This window comes from Melanerpes formicivorus, unplaced genomic scaffold (assembly GCF_026170545.1).
Source record: "Melanerpes formicivorus ecotype bairdi unplaced genomic scaffold, bMelFor1.0.p_v2 SCAF_50, whole genome shotgun sequence".
NCBI lineage: Eukaryota > Metazoa > Chordata > Aves > Piciformes > Picidae > Melanerpes > Melanerpes formicivorus.
In genome coordinates, this window is record NW_027142402.1 from 1,098,323 (window position 1) to 1,115,529 (window position 17,207).

At 53.5% G+C, this 17,207-nt stretch overlaps 1 protein-coding gene across 2 annotated transcripts; it reads right to left on the bottom strand.

Moving 5' to 3' along the window:
* Positions 1–151: 151 nt before the first annotated feature.
* CCNC (cyclin C) lies at positions 152–16,481 on the bottom strand. 2 transcript variants are annotated; one of them, XM_068160438.1, is made up of 12 exons: positions 16,375–16,481; positions 15,577–15,683; positions 11,537–11,621; positions 11,219–11,288; positions 9,662–9,713; positions 9,333–9,388; positions 7,685–7,720; positions 6,355–6,398; positions 5,578–5,645; positions 5,217–5,296; positions 3,323–3,441; positions 152–1,758 (listed from the first exon to the last, which is right to left on the bottom strand). In XM_068160438.1, the coding sequence occupies exons 1-12, from the start codon at positions 16,404–16,406 to the stop codon at positions 1,704–1,706; spliced, it is 804 nt and encodes a 267-aa protein (XP_068016539.1). In that variant the 5' UTR covers positions 16,407–16,481; the 3' UTR covers positions 152–1,703. The 2 variants fall into 2 exon arrangements, with proteins under 2 accessions (XP_068016539.1, XP_068016538.1); XM_068160437.1 differs by having other exon boundaries at positions 6,307–6,398.
* Between the last annotated feature and the right edge of the window lie 726 nt (positions 16,482–17,207).

A 17,207-nucleotide genomic window follows, 5' to 3' on the forward strand; every position in this document is an offset into this window, starting at 1 on the left:
TGAAGAGCAGCAATAAAACTTTCAATTACTCCATCCAGAACTCTTCATTCCTCGTGGGAAATCCCTTGTTTGCAAACATGAGCTTGAGCTTTGTCAGCAGATGGTGTGGGGTGAGTGAGGCAGTTTCCTGTTCAAGAACTCCAGACCCTGCTCAAGTTGCATTGATTTATTTCTACTCCCCAAGTCCACGTTACAAATAGCACACTTTAGACTTCAAGAAACAGAAGGAAAACAGCCAAATTCCACTTCATCAACCAAGTGTGTATACAAGATAGGGATCAAATGGCAACAAAAGTAGCAAAGACCAAACTGCTTGTATGTTGACTCACCAGAGTGTTTGGTTTTAGCAAAACAACCTGAAGGGAAATGTTTGTAGCCTAAGGGGCTCGACCCAAACACACCTCAGCTGCATCTCACTGACCAGCCACCTGCAGAGACATTTGGCAAACCCAGGGGGGGATTCTGTTAACCAAGATGCATCACACAGCAAGAATCTCTCTGTGAAAGGCAAAAGAACAATGTTACTTGCAGCTTAGTTCGCCGTTCAGGTTTTAGACCTGGGCAAGTGGGCATGGAGATTGTAATTAATGTCTGCACAACCAAAGGCATTGAAAAGGCAATGTAGGCCAAGCCCTGGCTTCTTCAGTGGGACATCTGCCTGAGTAAGGAGCACAGGAGATGGCCTCCTCCTTGAAGGAATCTCATTTTCTCCAGCATCTAGTTAAGGAATCCCAGGTCAGTTAGGCTAGAGTTGCTCCTAAGAGTCACCACTGAAATTAGCCAGCATGAAGCTTGATCGTCTTCAATAACAACTCCCTAATGAACCACACAGACCCACAGCAGCACTGAGGGCAGAGCAGCAGTGGGCATTCTTTGCAAGCCATCAGAGCCAGGGTTTAACTGAGTGAAATTCCAGCTGTACCATACAGTGCTTTGGGGGAAACCCAAAAGAGGTTGGGGTTTGGTAATTCTAACACTTGAAATGCTGAAGGAAGCTGCAGACTCCCTCTCCACACTGCACTGCCAAGCTGGGCTGCTCTGCTTCGTGGCAAAGCCACCCAAGTCCATCTAGTGTCTAAAGCAGCGTTTTCCTAACCCAGAAAAAGGAGCTGAATGTCTTCCCTGCAGCTCTCATGGGAGCTGTACCAACGCTGCAGGCTCTCCCAGGCTTTGTTTCTGAAGGGCTGCTGTGTTACTTGTTACAGACTCTGGATTTATCCCTTTAAAAACCAACCAAACTCAAGGAACTGAAGAGACTTCACACACAGGGCACCACTTTCCTCCAGTCACAAACACCATGAAGACAACACAGTTGTTAATAGTGAACACTCAGGCCTCAGCTTACTGTTGCTTTGCCATGGCAAATGACAATTTCCTCAACCCAAAAATGAGCTGGTTTTGGTGGGAGGGTGGGCTGGGGGTTTTGAGGGGACAGAGTTCATCTTTTTGCAGCTTGCTTTGAGGTTTTGAGTCCTTACACTGAAAAAAACAATTAAAAATCTTGGTACATTTGCTCCAGCCTCAGAGCAAATGGTGCAGGCTTAGAGAGCAAGCTGTCCAAAGGCTTGACACAAACAAGCTCTTTCTTCTTCAGGGTCTTTGTCCAAGATGTCATTAGAAACCTTCTGTCCGTGTCCCGAACGCAGCGAGGATCCAGGGGGTCTGGAGCCAGAGTGGTCCATAAAGAAGTTCTTTGGAATGTCTTAAGATTGGCTGTAGCTAGAGTTCTGGCTACCATTGGGACCCTGTTCTCCTTCACTGTTGGCAGGAGAGAAGAAGCAAGAACAGGTCAGAAAAGCAGCAACTGCAGGACAGTTTGGGCTAGTTTCATGCAAAATGAGCATGTCTGAGCGGAGGAAACGCCTCTGAAGGAAGAGTGTACATGCACAGCAAATACACTGACAGGGTAAAGGCTAAGCCTTCTGAAGGAAGAGACTGAACAACAAACAGTTGAAGGAAAAGCTTTCTGAAGGAGAAGAGTTCAACATACAGCACAAATAGGTTAGAGGAAAAGTCTTCTGAAGGACAAGGCTTCAGCGAGCACCCGAGCAGGTTCAGCTGCTCTGCTCAGCCCCCTGGCAATGCTCTCAGCATGCACAAATGACTCCGGTTTACCTGACTAACAGTCTGCACACACACCCAGGCAGCTGCCTGCTGAATCCCCTGCCGAAGTCAAGCTTTCCAAGGTTCAGATGCCATGGGGCTGTGCAGAGGGCTGTGCTGTGCAGGCTGCCAGCAGTGATGGCTAATCACAGCAGTGATGGTTAATCACAGTAATTAAGCAGGACGTGCGGCAGGCCCAGTTCCAGCCGGCCCTGGCCGTGCCGCCTCGCGCGGCGGTTCCCCGAGCTGCGCTGATCACATGAGGGCTCTGCACAGGACACTGCTCTGCCTCTCACTAGCTCCTGTGACAGGCAGGGCTGCACTGGAAGGCAGGCTGCACTGGAAGGCAGGGCTGCACTGGAAGGCAGGGCTGCACTGGAAGGCAGGCTGCACTGGAAGCCAGGCTGCACTGGAAGGCAGGCTGCACTGGAAGCCAGGCTGCACTGGAAGGCAGGGCTGCACTGGAAGCCAGGCTGCACTGGAAGGCAGGGCTGCACTGGAAGGCAGGCTGCACTGGAAGGCAGGCTGCACTGGAAGGCAGGGCTGCACTGGAAGGCAGGGCTGCACTGGAAGGCAGGGCTGCACTGGAAGGCAGGCTGCACTGGAAGGCAGGCTGCACTGGAAGGCAGGCTGCACTGGAAGGCAGGGCTGCACTGGAAGGCAGGCTGCACTGGAAGGCAGGGCTGCACTGGAAGGCAGGGCTGCACTGGAAGGCAGGGCTGCACTGGAAGGCAGGGCTGCACTGGAAGGCAGGGCTGCACTGGAAGGCAGGGCTGCACTGGAAGGCAGGGCTGCACTGGAAGGCAGGCTGCACTGCAAGGCAGGGCTGCACTGCAAGGCAGGGCTGCACTGCAAGGCAGGCTGCACTGGAAGGCAGGGCTGCACTGGAAGCCAGGCTGCACTGGAAGGCAGGGCTGCACTGGAAGGCAGGCTGCACTGGAAGGCAGGGCTGCACTGGAAGGCAGGCTGCACTGGAAGGCAGGGCTGCACTGGAAGCCAGGCTGCACTGGAAGGCAGGGCTGCACTGCAAGGCAGGCTGCACTGGAAGGCAGGCTGCACTGCAAGGCAGGGCTGCACTGCAAGGCAGGGCTGCACTGCAAGGCAGGGCTGCACTGGAAGCCAGGCTGCTCTGGAACCCAGGCTGCACCTCCAGTCCAACTGTTCCCTGGGAAGCCAGCGGCCCGATGGCGCCAGGCTGAAGGCGTGCTGGGTACCGTACCTGTTTGGAGGTGGTTTTGGTTTAGGCATTTTACTGAGGATAGTAGCCATCTCCTTCCTCTCATCAAAGTTCTTCCACTGCTCATACAGCTTCAGAATCACCCTGATTATTTCTAAAATCTGTTGAGAAAGAGAGGCCTAAGGTGAGGCACAGCAGAGCTTCCCTCTGCCCCCACCGCCGGACCTGCGTCATCGATTCAACACGCAGCACGACTTCCACATTCTGAAGAGCTGCCTCACCATCAATCATTTCTAGCATGAGCTGCCTTTCATTTCATTGTGAATGAAGGCCTGAACAGAATATTTTCCCTCCCATCCCACCCCTGCAAGCTAAGTAGCTTTCTAGTTATTTATTGTAACTGGGAAGGCACAGACAGCCGACAGCAGGACTGCAGCCTGATTGCTGGTACAGGAACTGAAGATCATCCATGTCCTACACACAGCAGAGCCACAGTGAAGGGACAGAAAAGGCCTAAAAGCACAACACAGCTGCCTGAATTCTTCCAGTCAAAGAAATAAAGAGCCAAGGGGTGTCTAACTACTTCTTAGAACATCATACTATTGCTCTTATCTTACATATTGCTACGTAGCTATAGTAAGAGTTGCTGAACTGTCATGAGTCAGAGAATGGTTTGGGTTGGAAGGGACCTTCAAGACCATCTAGTTCCAACTCCCCCTGCCATGGGCAGGGACACCCTCATTCCTTCTGCTGAGCTCAGTGACTCATTCCACTTCTGGAAGAGTCAGCATTCACTACCAGTTTGGACATTTTCCACCTCCTGCACCTCCACTACTTTCATTTCCTCTTCAATTTCTGTTGCAGTTCTCTGTTCTGTATAAAAAGCAGTAGATGTCTGGTTCAGAAGATGTTTTAGCATCCTGTAAATTAACCAAGTAGGCTTCTTTCTCCTTTTTCCATACCTGAGGTTCAGGTGCTAGCACAATATATATCCTTGAAACCAAAGCTGTAGTTGGCTAAGAGGTCCATAGTGTCAATGCAAAAAGATAAGTCAAGCTTAGAGTGCATCACTGGCACAAGAGCCAAGCCTTGGAAACGTTCAGACATGTTCAGTACCAAGCTGATGGTGACCTTAGCTGTCAAATATAGGTTGGTTCTCCCCTGCTGCCAATTTATGGTCATTTACATGCATGACAGCATCACTCAGAGCTCCTGACACAGCACAGCATCCACACTGTGCTGGAATCTGAAGATGAATCCTGGAATACAAATGCAGTGCCAGGATATCATCAGTGGGCTGAGGGGCAGCACAAAGGGCAGTGGCAAGTCTCATCCATGATATGCTGTTGTATTCCAGCCAGCTTCCAAAGAGAAGATGCTGTGCAGAGTGAAAGTGTGGTCAGGAGCATGAGTACAGCTTGGCTTCCTGGCACTTCCACAGCAGGGTGCTACCCCCCCAGCCTGACAGCCTGCTGCCCCAAGAGAGCTCCCAGACTTCAGCAGTGCTTGACATGACCATGGAATGCACTGGGCTGGAAGGGACCTCTAGAGCTCATCTAGGCCAAACCCCTGCAGTCAGCAGGGACATCCCCAGCTAGATCAGGTTGCTCAGGGCCCCATCAAGCCTGATCTTGACTGTCTCCAGGCATGGGGCCTCCATCACCCCCCTGGGCAACCTCTTCCAGTATCTCACCACCTTCACAGTAAAGAACTTCCTCCTAATGTCCATCCTAAATCCAGCCTGCTCTAGCTTCAGACCCCTGCCCCTTGTCCTAGTGCTGCATGCCCTTGTAGACAGCCCCTCCCCAGCAGGTACCAGCATGACCACTGAATGAGGTTCAGGTCAGTAGCACAGCCATGGAGGACAGGAGCTGTAGAACCATCACCTCACTGCTGCTCAGTCTGTAGGAGGTGGTGGCAAGCAAACACAAAGTACCTTTTCCATGTCAACAGACAGCTCAGCAAACCACTGCCTTGCATCCTTCTGCTGGACCACACAGGCCACGTGTAGGCAAGCTGCAAAGAGGAGGTGAGACAGGTGCTGAACAGAGATCCACTTCCATACAGTCAGAAACAGGCTGGGCTTTACAGACACTGCCCAGCCCAGCAGAGAACACTGGGGATTAAAGAGCTGATGTTTCTGCAAGAAGTTCTAAGCTGCCAGGCTGTGCTGGTCAGCTCTGCATGGGGCACACACTGAAGCACCTCTGAGGCCACCCCAAGAAATGGCTGTTGATGGGACAGCACCACAGTACACCCCCTTAGACATGACAAGAGACACTGCTGGTGTCACTTACCTAGAGCTATCATGAAAGGAGGGTACAGCAGACAAAGATCAGTCCTGTATGTGTCATTCACTATCCTCCTGTGCAAAGAAAGAGCCTGTGAGTGCCAGCCACTTCACCTGCAGGAACTGCTGCAGGCTTAGCAATATTCTGCCAGCTTCCCCCATGGCAGCAGCAGGGGCAGCAGAGATCTCTGCCCCACTGATCTCTTAAAGCCTCTCTTTTTTCCCCTTGTAGTCACAGCGGAAGTCTCTTTGGAAGAGGCTTCCCTTGTCTCCCTGCAGAGGCTGTTGATACTACTATACAGTAGTTCCCCCTGCCTCCCAAGGAAGCCAGGCCAAGCACAGCAGCAGTGTTTTTGCTGTCCTTCTGGACTTCAGAGTCAGTCCAGGGATGGGAGTTGTGCTAACACAGCAGCAACCCCCATGTACTGCTGCTGCCTCCTGTGACAAGGCAGAGCAGAGAGCCAGCACAGGCAGAAAGCTCAGCCCTGCTCCTGGGCACCACTCAGCTCTGGCAAGGTCTGTGCTGCTGGAGCTAGTCTGAAAATCACAGCTAGCCCCCTGCAAAGCCCAGCCACTGCAGGGCTGCAGGCAGAAGGAGCTAAGTCAGGAGCATGCCCCTGCAGAGGTTCACTGGGGCAGCCTCTGCACACAGGTCTGGCTCAGCCTGCTTTGCTTAGCCCCCTGAAGGCTGGGGAGCAGGGCAGGGGGCCCTGCAGCCCAGCAAGCTCCCCATTACCATGCCAGAGGTAGCAGCATGTCTTCTTGGCCCATGTCTTGCACGTACTGGAGCAAAGGTCTGTAGGGATGATAGACTATCAAACAGCAGTCCTGGGGAGAATGGCAACAGGATCCAAGTCAGGTTACAGTGAGAATGTCTTGTCAGTTCCTGTTAGAAACATTTGGCTTACAAATCAATTACTGAGGGCTTTTTAAGCAGCATTCTGACACCTAATCCTGCTCTAATGAGGGCAGTGCTCTCTCTAGAATACCATCACATTGCATGGTTGCCAGCCTGTCACTGCCCTTCCCCTAAGAGACAGGGCAAGCCACATCTGCAGCACAGGGAAACCTCATTTGCTTACAAACCCGTAACTCCCACTTGGAAACACAAAGCTCTGCCAGGGAACAGCCTGCCAGTAAATACCATCCATGGACAGCAGGCCAAAGGAATTGGCACTGGCTTGGAAAGCAAGGAAACAAGGAAGGCAACCAGAGAGGGAGGCAAAGGAAAAGAGAGGGAGGCAAAGGAAAAGAGAGGGAGGCAAAGGAAAAGAGAGGGAGGCAAAGGAAAAGAGAGGGAGGCAAAGGAAAAGAGAGGGAGGCAAAGGAAAAGAGAGGGAGGCAAAGGAAAAGAGAGGGAGGCAAAGGAAAAGAGAGGGAGGCAAAGGAAAAGAGAGGGAGGCAAAGGAAAAGAGAGGGAGGCAAAGGAAAAGAGAGGGAGGCAAAGGAAAAGAGAGGGAGGCAAAGGAAAAGAGAGGGAGGCAAAGGAAAAGAGAGGGAGGCAAAGGAAAAGAGAGGGAGGCAAAGGAAAAGAGAGGGAGGCAAAGGAAAAGAGAGGGAGGCAAAGGAAAAGAGAGGGAGGCAAAGGAAAAGAGAGGGAGGCAAAGGAAAAGAGAGGGAGGCAAAGGAAAAGAGAGGGAGGCAAAGGAAAAGAGAGGGAGGCAAAGGAAAAGAGAGGGAGGCAAGGCAGAGCAAGGGAGGCTAGTGGCATCCTAGGCTCTGCATCAAGTTCCCTTTCTCTCAGAAACAGAAGCAGTTCTGCAGACCCTGTGCTTTCCCCTTCCCAAGAGCTCTGAGAACTGGGCTGCAGAGCCATGCACACCCCTCCTGTCCACACCCCTCCTGTCCACACCCCTCCTGCAATCTGCCCTCCTTCTCTTGAGAGGCTCAGTGCAAGGAGGAGAGCACAGCCTCCCTCGGCCTAGGTGACAGCACAGCAATGCTGGCATTCTGCTAAAAATGTACAGGGAGCCCTGCAGGGACACTGCTCTGAGACTGGCAACAGCCAACCACCCAGAGCCAGCACAATGCATACTTCATAGCATAACATTCAGCAGCAGCACAAAGTGAACTGAGGTGACAGGAAACAGCAAAGCACCAAAAACCCCACCTACCATTAGCTCTAAGAGATAGAATTCACATTCTAGTATCTGCAAAGAAGTAAAATCCCAGTTAAACCACGTTTCAGACAGCAGAAATCATCAACAAGCAGCCAGCTCCACACCATCAGAGCACAGCAAACCTCAGCAGTGCTGGAACACCACAGGGAGGTAGCTGAGGCCCCATCCCTGGAGCTGTTCCAGGTCAGGCTGGACAAGGCTGTGAGCAGGCTGCTCTAGGGGAGGATGTCCCTGCTGGCTGCAGGGGTTGGACTGGCTGAGCTTTGGAGGTCCCTTCCAACCCAACCCATTCTGTGACTCTGCATTTTCCCTGGGATGTGATTCAGGGTTTTGACAGAATGAAGGCTGCCTATCCTTAAGTACTTTGTAAAGCACTGGGAGGAGAGGGAATGGATTACATTGGGGCTTTGAAGGAAGCAGCCCAAATCCCACTGGTGTACTAGTGACTGAGAGACTTAACAAGCAGACCTGTTTCACCCTGAGAACAGCACAGGATTGGTCAAAACTGCCTTCCAGGAGAGCTACCAAATGCCTCAGCACTGTGCCTTGCAAACCACTGCATTTGAAGTACCAAACCCAAGTTCTTTTGCAAAAGCCTTTACATTTTACAGGCAAGACTACAACTGCTCTCTGGGAGCCAACTGTTCCTGTGTGCAAGCTTGGAAGCATCCCAGGTGCAAGGGCTCTTTGCCTTCCCTGGAGCAATGGGTTTGTAAACAAGAGCAGTCAAAAGAGGCTAAAGCAATCTCTTTAATGCTCATGCTGTGTAAAAATCCCTAGCTCAGTCAGCCAGCCAGGGCACTGCTCTCTGCAGCAGCCCTGTCAACCCTCATTAGCTCAGACTTGGTACCTGTGAAAATAACTCTCCCAGCCCAAAACTAATCATGAGCAACTTCACACAGGAACATCAGAGCCCCAGGATGGCCCAGGTTGGGAGGGAGCTCAGAGCTCACTGCTCCAACCTCCTGCCATGGGCAGGGACACCTCTCAACCAGGCTCAGCTGCTCAAGGCCTCATCCAGCCTGGCCTTGAACACCCCCAGGCAGGAGGCAGCCACAGCCTCCCTGGGCAGCCTGTGCCAGAGTCTCACCTCCCTCCTACTGAAGAACTTCTCCCTCAGCTCCAGTCTGACCCTGCTCTGCCTCAGCTAACCATGGCCCCTTGGCCTGGCTCTAGTCACCCTCAGGAAGTCTCTCTGCAGCCTTCCTGCAGCATCCCTTCAGGTCCTGGCAGGCAGCTCTGAGCTCCCCCTGGAGCCTTCTCCTCTGCAGGCTGCACACCCCCAGCTCCCTCAGCCTGTGCTCACAGCAGAGCTGCTCCAGCCCTTGGAGCATCTTTGTGGCCTCCTCTGGACTCTCTCCAGCAGCTCTGAGTCCTTCTCCTGCTGGGGACACAGACCTGGAGGCAGGACTGGAGATGTGGTCTGAGCAGAGCAGAGCCCAGGGGCAGGATCCCCTCTGCTGCCCTGCTGCCCACCCTGCTGGTGGTGCAGCCAGCCCCCAGCTGCCTGCTGGCTGCATGAGGGCACTGCTGGCTGGTGGTGAAATATGAAGACATTCCTTGGTTAGAATTGAAAGGGCAGGATTCCTGCTCACAAGTCCTGAATGTCTCTGACCCAGGTGCACTTCAGCCAGGTACTCACATGGTTCATCCTATAGGGGAACTCCTTGGGGAAGGCATATGAGAACCTAGTTTTCACTGCAAGAAAGAGAAATCAACATGCTAAAGGTGAAGGCATTCATGCTTTAGTTCCTTCCCTTTCTGTATTAACTCATTTGGTCCCCACCTCCATGAGATGCAGAGGACATCACAGGGCTGGAAGCTCACTCTTGGCTCCTGCCCAGCTCCCCCCCACCAGCACCCCCAAGTCCTTTTCTGCAGGGCTGCTCTCAGCCTCAGCATCCCCCAGCCCAGGCTGGTGCCTAGGGTTGCTCACTGCTTTATGGGATAAGGAAAATCACCAACACTTACATACAGAAGTAGCAGCAGAAATCAATCTTGTGTTTGAAACCACACCAAATTCCTGAGGGGAAAGGATGGGAAGTGAGGTGAGCCACCAGGAGCACAACATCCTCACTGGCAGCAAAGCCAAGTGACAGCTTCTTCCTAAACTGAGCTGCCTCATGCAGGGTTTCTTTCCCCCTCCCACCCTTTTCTTTCCTTCTTTTCAGTTTCTCTTCCTAAAGCTGAGCAGGATAAACTCTTAGGTGAAGAGGCTTGCCACTGATGAGCTTGTTGAGTTGTGAGGAACAGTGAGCAGTTAGGAAAGGGCCTGAAGTCACCAAATCCCAGCTGGCTAACTCCTCACAGGTAAAACAGACAGGAGGGCTTCCAGAAAGGAGGCTGTTGTTCCTGAACCCACTTGCTGCCTTCCATAAGCCTTCCCAGCCCTGTTCCCATGAACATGCTCTGCTGAGCCAGCCAGCCAGCTGCCAGGTCTCTGGTGTTCTCTCAGAGAAGTGCCCAGCTGAGCCATGAACGCTGTAGCTGCCCTGTAAAGGTGCAGGAGCTTCAGCACAAGGCAGGCTGCACAGTGCTTGCTCTAAAACACAAGGCACACCTCTGCACATCTCCACCTCTCCACTTTCTTCAAGGCTTCATCCACAGGCTGGTAACTGACATATTCTCCACTCCTCTCTCTTCCTCCTTTCCCTCACCTCCTCCAAGCACTGACAGGTAGCTCAGCATCTGCACAGACAGCAACATCACGGCAGACACTGGTGTGGCAGGACAGCTTCTCCCACCCACTAGGTGTTTGAGCTCCTCCTGTACAATCCACCCATGCTGACCACAAGTTGGCCAGGTAGGTTTCTTTTCCAACCTGGCCTTAAACACCCCCAAGGAGGAGGCAGCCACAGCCTCCCTGGGCAGCCTGTGCCAGAGTCTCACCCCCCTCCTGCTGAAGAACTTCCTCAGCTCCAGTCTGACCCTGCTCTGCATCAGCTTCAAACCATTCCCCTGTCCTGTCTCTAACACCCTCAGGAACAGTCTCTGTGCAGCCTTCCTGCAGGATCCCTTCAGCTCTTGGAAGGCAGCTAATGAGTCAGGTCCTAATGATAACTTCTCAGTGTCAGCAGCTACAACATACTTAACATTCAGGTTATGAAAGTGTGGGAAACTCTGAGACTCCCTCACTACATGGAAGGGGAAGGGGGAGTTGGGAGAAAGGCAATTTCAAGTTACCTTTTAAAGCCTGAGGAAACATAGATAAGGAAGAACCAGAGCAGAAGGGAGGCCCTGCCCAGGCTGAGGTGGAGGGGCAGCACAGGGAAACAGCCAGTTCCAGTTTGCAGAGGCCCTCCAGGGTCAGTAACTGAGACAAAACTGAAAGCTCAGACACTAACTAATGTGTTTGAGGGCTTCTCCCTCTCCTTTTCTCAAAGGCTACAGAAATCTCTGCCAAAGAGAGAAGATTTCAACCCCCAAAGCCTGAAGAATGACCAAACAATGTTAAAGGCCTGAAAGGTTTCTCTCTCTCTCTCTCATACATCACACCATTTGACAGGAAGAAATTGTAATGCTTCATACCTCTACTTTGGATGCCAAAAACACACAGGTGGGAGCCATTAATACTGGATCTATACTTTTTAGGGAATATCTGCAATGTTACAACAAAATGATAACAGGTTGTGTCACACAGGTACAACGAGTCATCTAGCAAGAGCACCACCCTGCCTCTGGAGAAAAAGCAAAGCTTAAGTTAACTTCAGTAGCAGAGAGGCTTTGAAACACCCTCCAGACAACAAAGAGTGGCACTGGCTTTAACACAGCGCTTTAACAGGGCTACCAAAAGGAATGTGCCTGGCAAATGGTTTATTCTTCTACCATCAGAGTAAACAGTCCTACCTGGCATAGAACCTCTTGAAGTAGACTGTGGCAGTGGCAATAACTTGTTGTCTTAACTTAAGATGTTCACCTAAAGCCTGGATAACTTAAAAAGAAAACAAAAACAAAACCATCAACAAAAGCTTTGAGTTGAGTTCTTACAACCATTTGATACCAAACAGCAATGGACCTCAAGCAGGACTAGGGCTGGGGAGTCTCAGAGCAGCAGCACAGGCTTCTCCCTTGGTGCTGCCTACAGACCTGCAGGGAAGAAGCATCCTGCAGCTTCTGGACCCCTTCAGAAAGGCAAAGGTAACTTGGCTTCACTGTGTAGCACAAAGGGAGCATCACCTTAAAGAAGATGATCATTAGCTGATTACAGATTTCAGACTGGATGTGAGGAGCAAGTTCTGCACCGGGAGGCTGCTGGAACACTGCAACAGGTTGCCCAGGGAGGGAGCTGAGGCCTCATCCTCAGAGATATTCAAAGTCAGGCTCAACAAGGCTGTGAGCAGGCTGCTCTAGTGCAGGATGTCCCTGCTGACTGCAGGGGCTTGGACTGGATGAGCTTTGGAGGTCCCTTCCAACCCAACCCATCCCATGATAACACAAACCTCAGCAGGGGACAGCTCGGGTCTTGCAGTTCAGAGGCAGCCCAGTGCAAACACAAGCCCCTGGCTGCTCAGTGCCACACAGAATGGATGTGTGTTTCACACAACTGAAGCTGCCAGCACAAACATGGGCACTGAAACTGGCAGAGGCAGCAGGTGTTAAACACATGACATAGTCTAGGGAGAGGGGGTGGGAGACCAGAGGATGCACTCAGCTGCTCCATCACCGTGGTCCTCTGCCAGTTGGCCAAGAAACAGCCCTGGTGTCATCTGTGCAGGTAGCTCTTGTTTGGCCTCCCAGGGAAGGAAAGGTGCCAGGGAAATCAGATGCATGAAGCTGGGATTAAGAGCAGAGGTTGGATAGAGAGAGTGGCACAGGGAAGCAGAAGGTTGGTACTTGCTGTTGTTCCCATACTCCATGGCCTTCATTCTGAGCAAGGCTGGCCTCTGTTAACAACCTCTTTCTTTTTCCCCTCCCTCCCTGCCCAGGCATAGCCCAAATGAGTGAAATGTGCTTCAATGGATGTTGGAAGTATGGACAGCAAGAGGGAGGCAGCAGCCACTGGGGGGGAAGCAAAGGGTTCTGTTAGCAGCATTGCTGAGTTCTTGGGCTTCTACCTGCCCACCCAAATCCACATCCCCTGGGAACAGCCAGGTGCCCCCAACTCCTAATGAGCAGCATCCAAACCCACTCGAGTGCCCAGGAGACTTGGCTAGGCAAGGGCTGAACACAGAGGGGGGCAGAAAACCACACTCAGCAGCACTGCCAACTGGCAAATCTTCCCCCCCTGACTTTTCCCTTCTTTGCCACCTCTCTCTCATCTGTCCCTGCCCATGTCACAGCACTCTCTTCCTGAGAAGGATGCCAACTTGAGGTCATTCTGCCAGTGAGAGCAGGCCAAGTCAGGAAGGTGAAGCCTGGCATGCAGTGTCTGGGCAAGCACAACAATATTTCCCAGCAATCCTGGGAGGCTTGAAAGGATTTTCCCTTTGATTTGCCTAGGAGGCTATGAAGCTGTCCTGCTGCTGGGGCAGCAGCAAAATTCATACTAAACTGAACAGAATTCTCCAAATATGTTTCTGAGTCCCCTGGGACCTCCAGGAGCTGTTAGGCCATCTGCTGTCAGAGGAAAATCAAGTGTGGTTTAGGGCAAAAATGGACAGGAGCCTGGAGAGACTTAATGAAATGGAAGCTTGGGAAAGGTCCAAGACTGGCAAGTCATGCTTGCAGTGTTTTAAACCAACCTCTTGGGTTCTTTGTTCCTTTATGTTTACAAAGGAAGTTGCTTCAGTTTGGGCTTTACTGGCTAAGAAGCAGTTTAAATCTGAGTATCTTGGGCACAGGCTGCCCTGAACAGCCAGGGAATTCAGCTCAGGCACTTTTCAATCAAACCAGACTGATCAAACCAGAAAGCAGCATCACTGTCCTGCTCCCTGCTAGTCTAGAAGATGATCTTTTCCCTTCCCTTCATGATTAACATGCTGAGCAGCTGCTGCTGGCCACACCATCACTTGCTTAGCCCCTGCCCTTGCCTTCCAAGGAGGAGGCAGCAGCAAACTCTCAATCTCCAGGCAGTATTTTGGCTGCTTCAGGGAGCAATAATCATCTCCTGGGCTGAATGTGCCAACCTGTGGCTGAGACTCATAGCCAGGCCATGCAGGAGGAGGGAGAGCAGAGGGGAAGGAGCAGGGTGCCTTGTTCAGAGGCAGGTGCTGACAGAACTCAAAGGCACATTTCACAGGTCCAACCAGGAGCAGTGAAAAGGAGCACAGGGACACAGGGTCAGCAATACCAGCACCCTGCTCTCTCTTTTTTGTTTTGACACCACCCCGTGGTTTAACCTCCAGGGATTTCAGGAGTTGACTGAAGAGGTAAATCCCTGCTGGCTTGATCTCCTGCTGCACCTAAGCAGCACCAGAGACACACCAGAGCCATCAGGCCTGCAGAAGACACCATGATTATGAAGTAGCTAAGCTAAGAGAGAAGCTGGGCTAAGCATCTCTCACTGATCCCATTGCAGCACTGACCTAAGGACTTCCAGTGGCCTTGGGAAAGGCACTTCACTCTCTAGGTCTGGCCAGATGACCAAACACCAAAATCAGTACTTGAAGGGACTGCTGTGAAAAACACAGAGCTGTCTGCAAACAAATCACTCAGCAACATCCTCTGCTTAGGGAGATTCTCTCATCAAGTGGTTTGGGTGGGCAAAGCCCTTCCAGAGCATCCACTCCAACCATTCCCTAACTCTGCCAGGGCTGGGGCTAAGCCATGGCCCTCAGCACCACAGCTCTGCCTCTCCAACACCTCCAGGGATGGGGATTCAGCCCCTTCCTGAGCAGCCTGTGCCAGGCTTGGGGAACCCTTTCAGGGAAGAAGTTTCTTCTAATCTCCAACCTCACCCTCCCCTGGGGCAACCCAAGGCCATTTCCTCTCACCTTGACACCTGATACTAGGGAGAAGAAACCAAGCCCCACCTCACTGCAACCTCCTCTCAGGGAGCTGTAGAGAACAAGGTCTCCTCTCAGCCTCCTCTTCTCCAGACTAAACAACCCCAGGTCCCTCAGCTGCTCCTTACCTGTTCTCCAGACCCTTCTCTGGCCCTGCTCCAGCCCCTCAACATCCTTCTTGGAGTGAGGAGCTCAAAACTAAACCCAGCACTCAAGCTGTAGCCTCACCAGTGCTGAGTACAGGGGAACAATCCCTGCCCTGCTCCTGCTGCCCACACCACTGCTGCTGCAGGCCAGGGTGCTGGTGGCCTCCTTGGCCACCTGGGCACACAGTGGCTCACCTTCAGCCAGCCTGAATAATTGTACAGAAAGGAGGTCAAGAGCCTGTGCTGCAGGGCAGCCACTCACAGCTAAATGCTTTGCAGGATCAAGGAAGCCTCAGCCAAGCCCCAAACTCTTAGGCAGAACAAACCTTGGGAGCCAACAGCTCTCAGCAACCTGTAGACAGCTAGAGAGCCTCTGGGTGCTGCAGATCAGTCCCAGGCAGGACACAGGCTGTGGTGCAGCTTTCAGAGGAGCTAACTGAACACCAAGAAGGAGTTTTGCTGTTTAACAGGACCACAGGGAGGACACTTGCCACAGTCCAGGGGCCCAGCAAAAGCCCAGGCTGAGTATTAATGCTTGGCACAGAGCCTTCAATGTGCCAGCTCAGCATGTTAAAGCAGATAAATGCTTGCTTCTCCTTTTGTGCTTCTGACTAAAAAGCTCTTTAACAGCAGCAAAAGCCCTCTGCTTTCTCCCACCACAGCTCAACAGGCAGCTCCTTGGCCTGCAAGCTCTCCTAAAAATGTGCTCATACAACCCAAACCCAACACTGCTATTGCAAACCTTCAGACCAGGCTGTCAGGTCCAGGTGGTGCCCCCAGGACACTGCCTGAGCAACTGACACCCTGCAGATGCTGCAGAGGTTCCACAGCAGGAATGAGAATAAAACAGGGTTACCATTAGTAAAAAATATCTGCAGCTTCCAATACTCCTCTTCAGTCAGAAACTTCAAGTCTTTCTGGCGCTCCTTCAGCAGGTCCTGCTTATCCAAAATCCATTGCAAACTAAAGGAAGGGAGAAGGGGTTCAGTGACTCCTTGCCCAGGCTAAGGTCAGCGTCTCCTGTACCAAGAGACTGCAGATGGGAGACAGCAACCACTACCCAAGGCACAGCCACCCAGCAGATGTTCACCGGGCTTCCCGAGGCTGGACGCCTACCCAGCAGGGGCCAGGCTTGGCCTTTACCGGCAGTAACCTAACCTGGCTGTACAGCACTGGTTTAAGCTGGATTTAGGACACCGCGGGCACCAGGCTGAACCGCAGCAGGCTCAGTGCCAGGGGGTTTAAGGCAGCTCAGCCCGGGCAGCCCCGCCGCTGGGATCAACAGATCGCACGGCTGGGGATCCGCAGATCACACTGCACTCGGTCGCTGGAGTCCAGAGCAGCGCGGGCAGGAGCCCCAGGCCGCGGTTCGTCCGGCGGGGAGCCCCAGCAGCGGGGAGGTCGCGGCGCAGCCAGGCCGGGCGGCGCGGCGGCGGGAGCCGGGGCACCCCCGCCGGCTGCCGCCAGGGCTCCGCGGCCAGCAGGCCTCACCACCCGCCCTGCCGCCGCTGGGAGACGCAGCCCAAGGCCGCGGCGCTGCCCTGGCCCCCGCCGGCGCCGTGCCCCGCCGCCCGGCCCCGCCGCCCCGGCAATGAATGGGCAAAGCGCGGCGGCCCCTGCGGCCCCTGCCCAGCCCCGCGGCCGCGGCACCCACTAGTGCGAGCTCTGCCAGAAGTTGCCGGCCATGGGGAGCAGAGGAGAGCAAAGCGGAGGAGGCGCCCGGGCCCGCGATGCCCCGGCCCCGCCGCGCCAGCGCCGCCGCCCCCGCGCCGGCAGCAGGAAGCAGGCGGCCGCGGGTCCGTCCCCGACCGCCGCCGGCTGCCCACGCGCCGCGCGCCCAACCGTTCCCCGGCGCGGGGGTTCCGCCCGGCCCCGCGCTCGGCAGCGCTCCCGCGGTGCGCTGTGCCGCAGGGACGCAACTGCCGAGCAGCGACTGATGCCTTCAGAACCGGCACTGTCTGCAGGGCCCTCTCCTGCACTTGTGCTGCTGAGATGCATTCAGAAGGGACACTGTCTGCAGGGCCTCCTCCTGCACTTGTGCTGCTGAGATGCATTCAGAAGGGACACTGTCTGCAGGGCCCTCTCCTGCACTTGTGCTGCTGAGATGCATTCAGAAGGGACACTGTCTGCAGGGCCCTCTCCTGCACTTGTGCTGCTGAGATGCATTCAGAAGGGACACTGTCTGCAGGGCCCTCTCCTGCACTTGTGCTGCTGAGATACATTCAGAAGGGACACTGTCTGCAGGGCATTCTCCTGCACTTGTGCTGCTGAGATGCATTCAGAAGGGACACTGTCTGCAGGGCCTTCTCCTGCACTTGTGCTGCTGAGATACATTCAGAAGGGACACTGTCTGCAGGGCCCTCTCCTGCACTTGTGCTGCTGAGATACATTCAGAAGGGACACTGTCTGCAGGGCCTTCTCCTGCACTTGTGCTGCTGAGATACATTCAGAAGGGACACTGTCTGCAGGGCCCTCTCCTGCACTTGT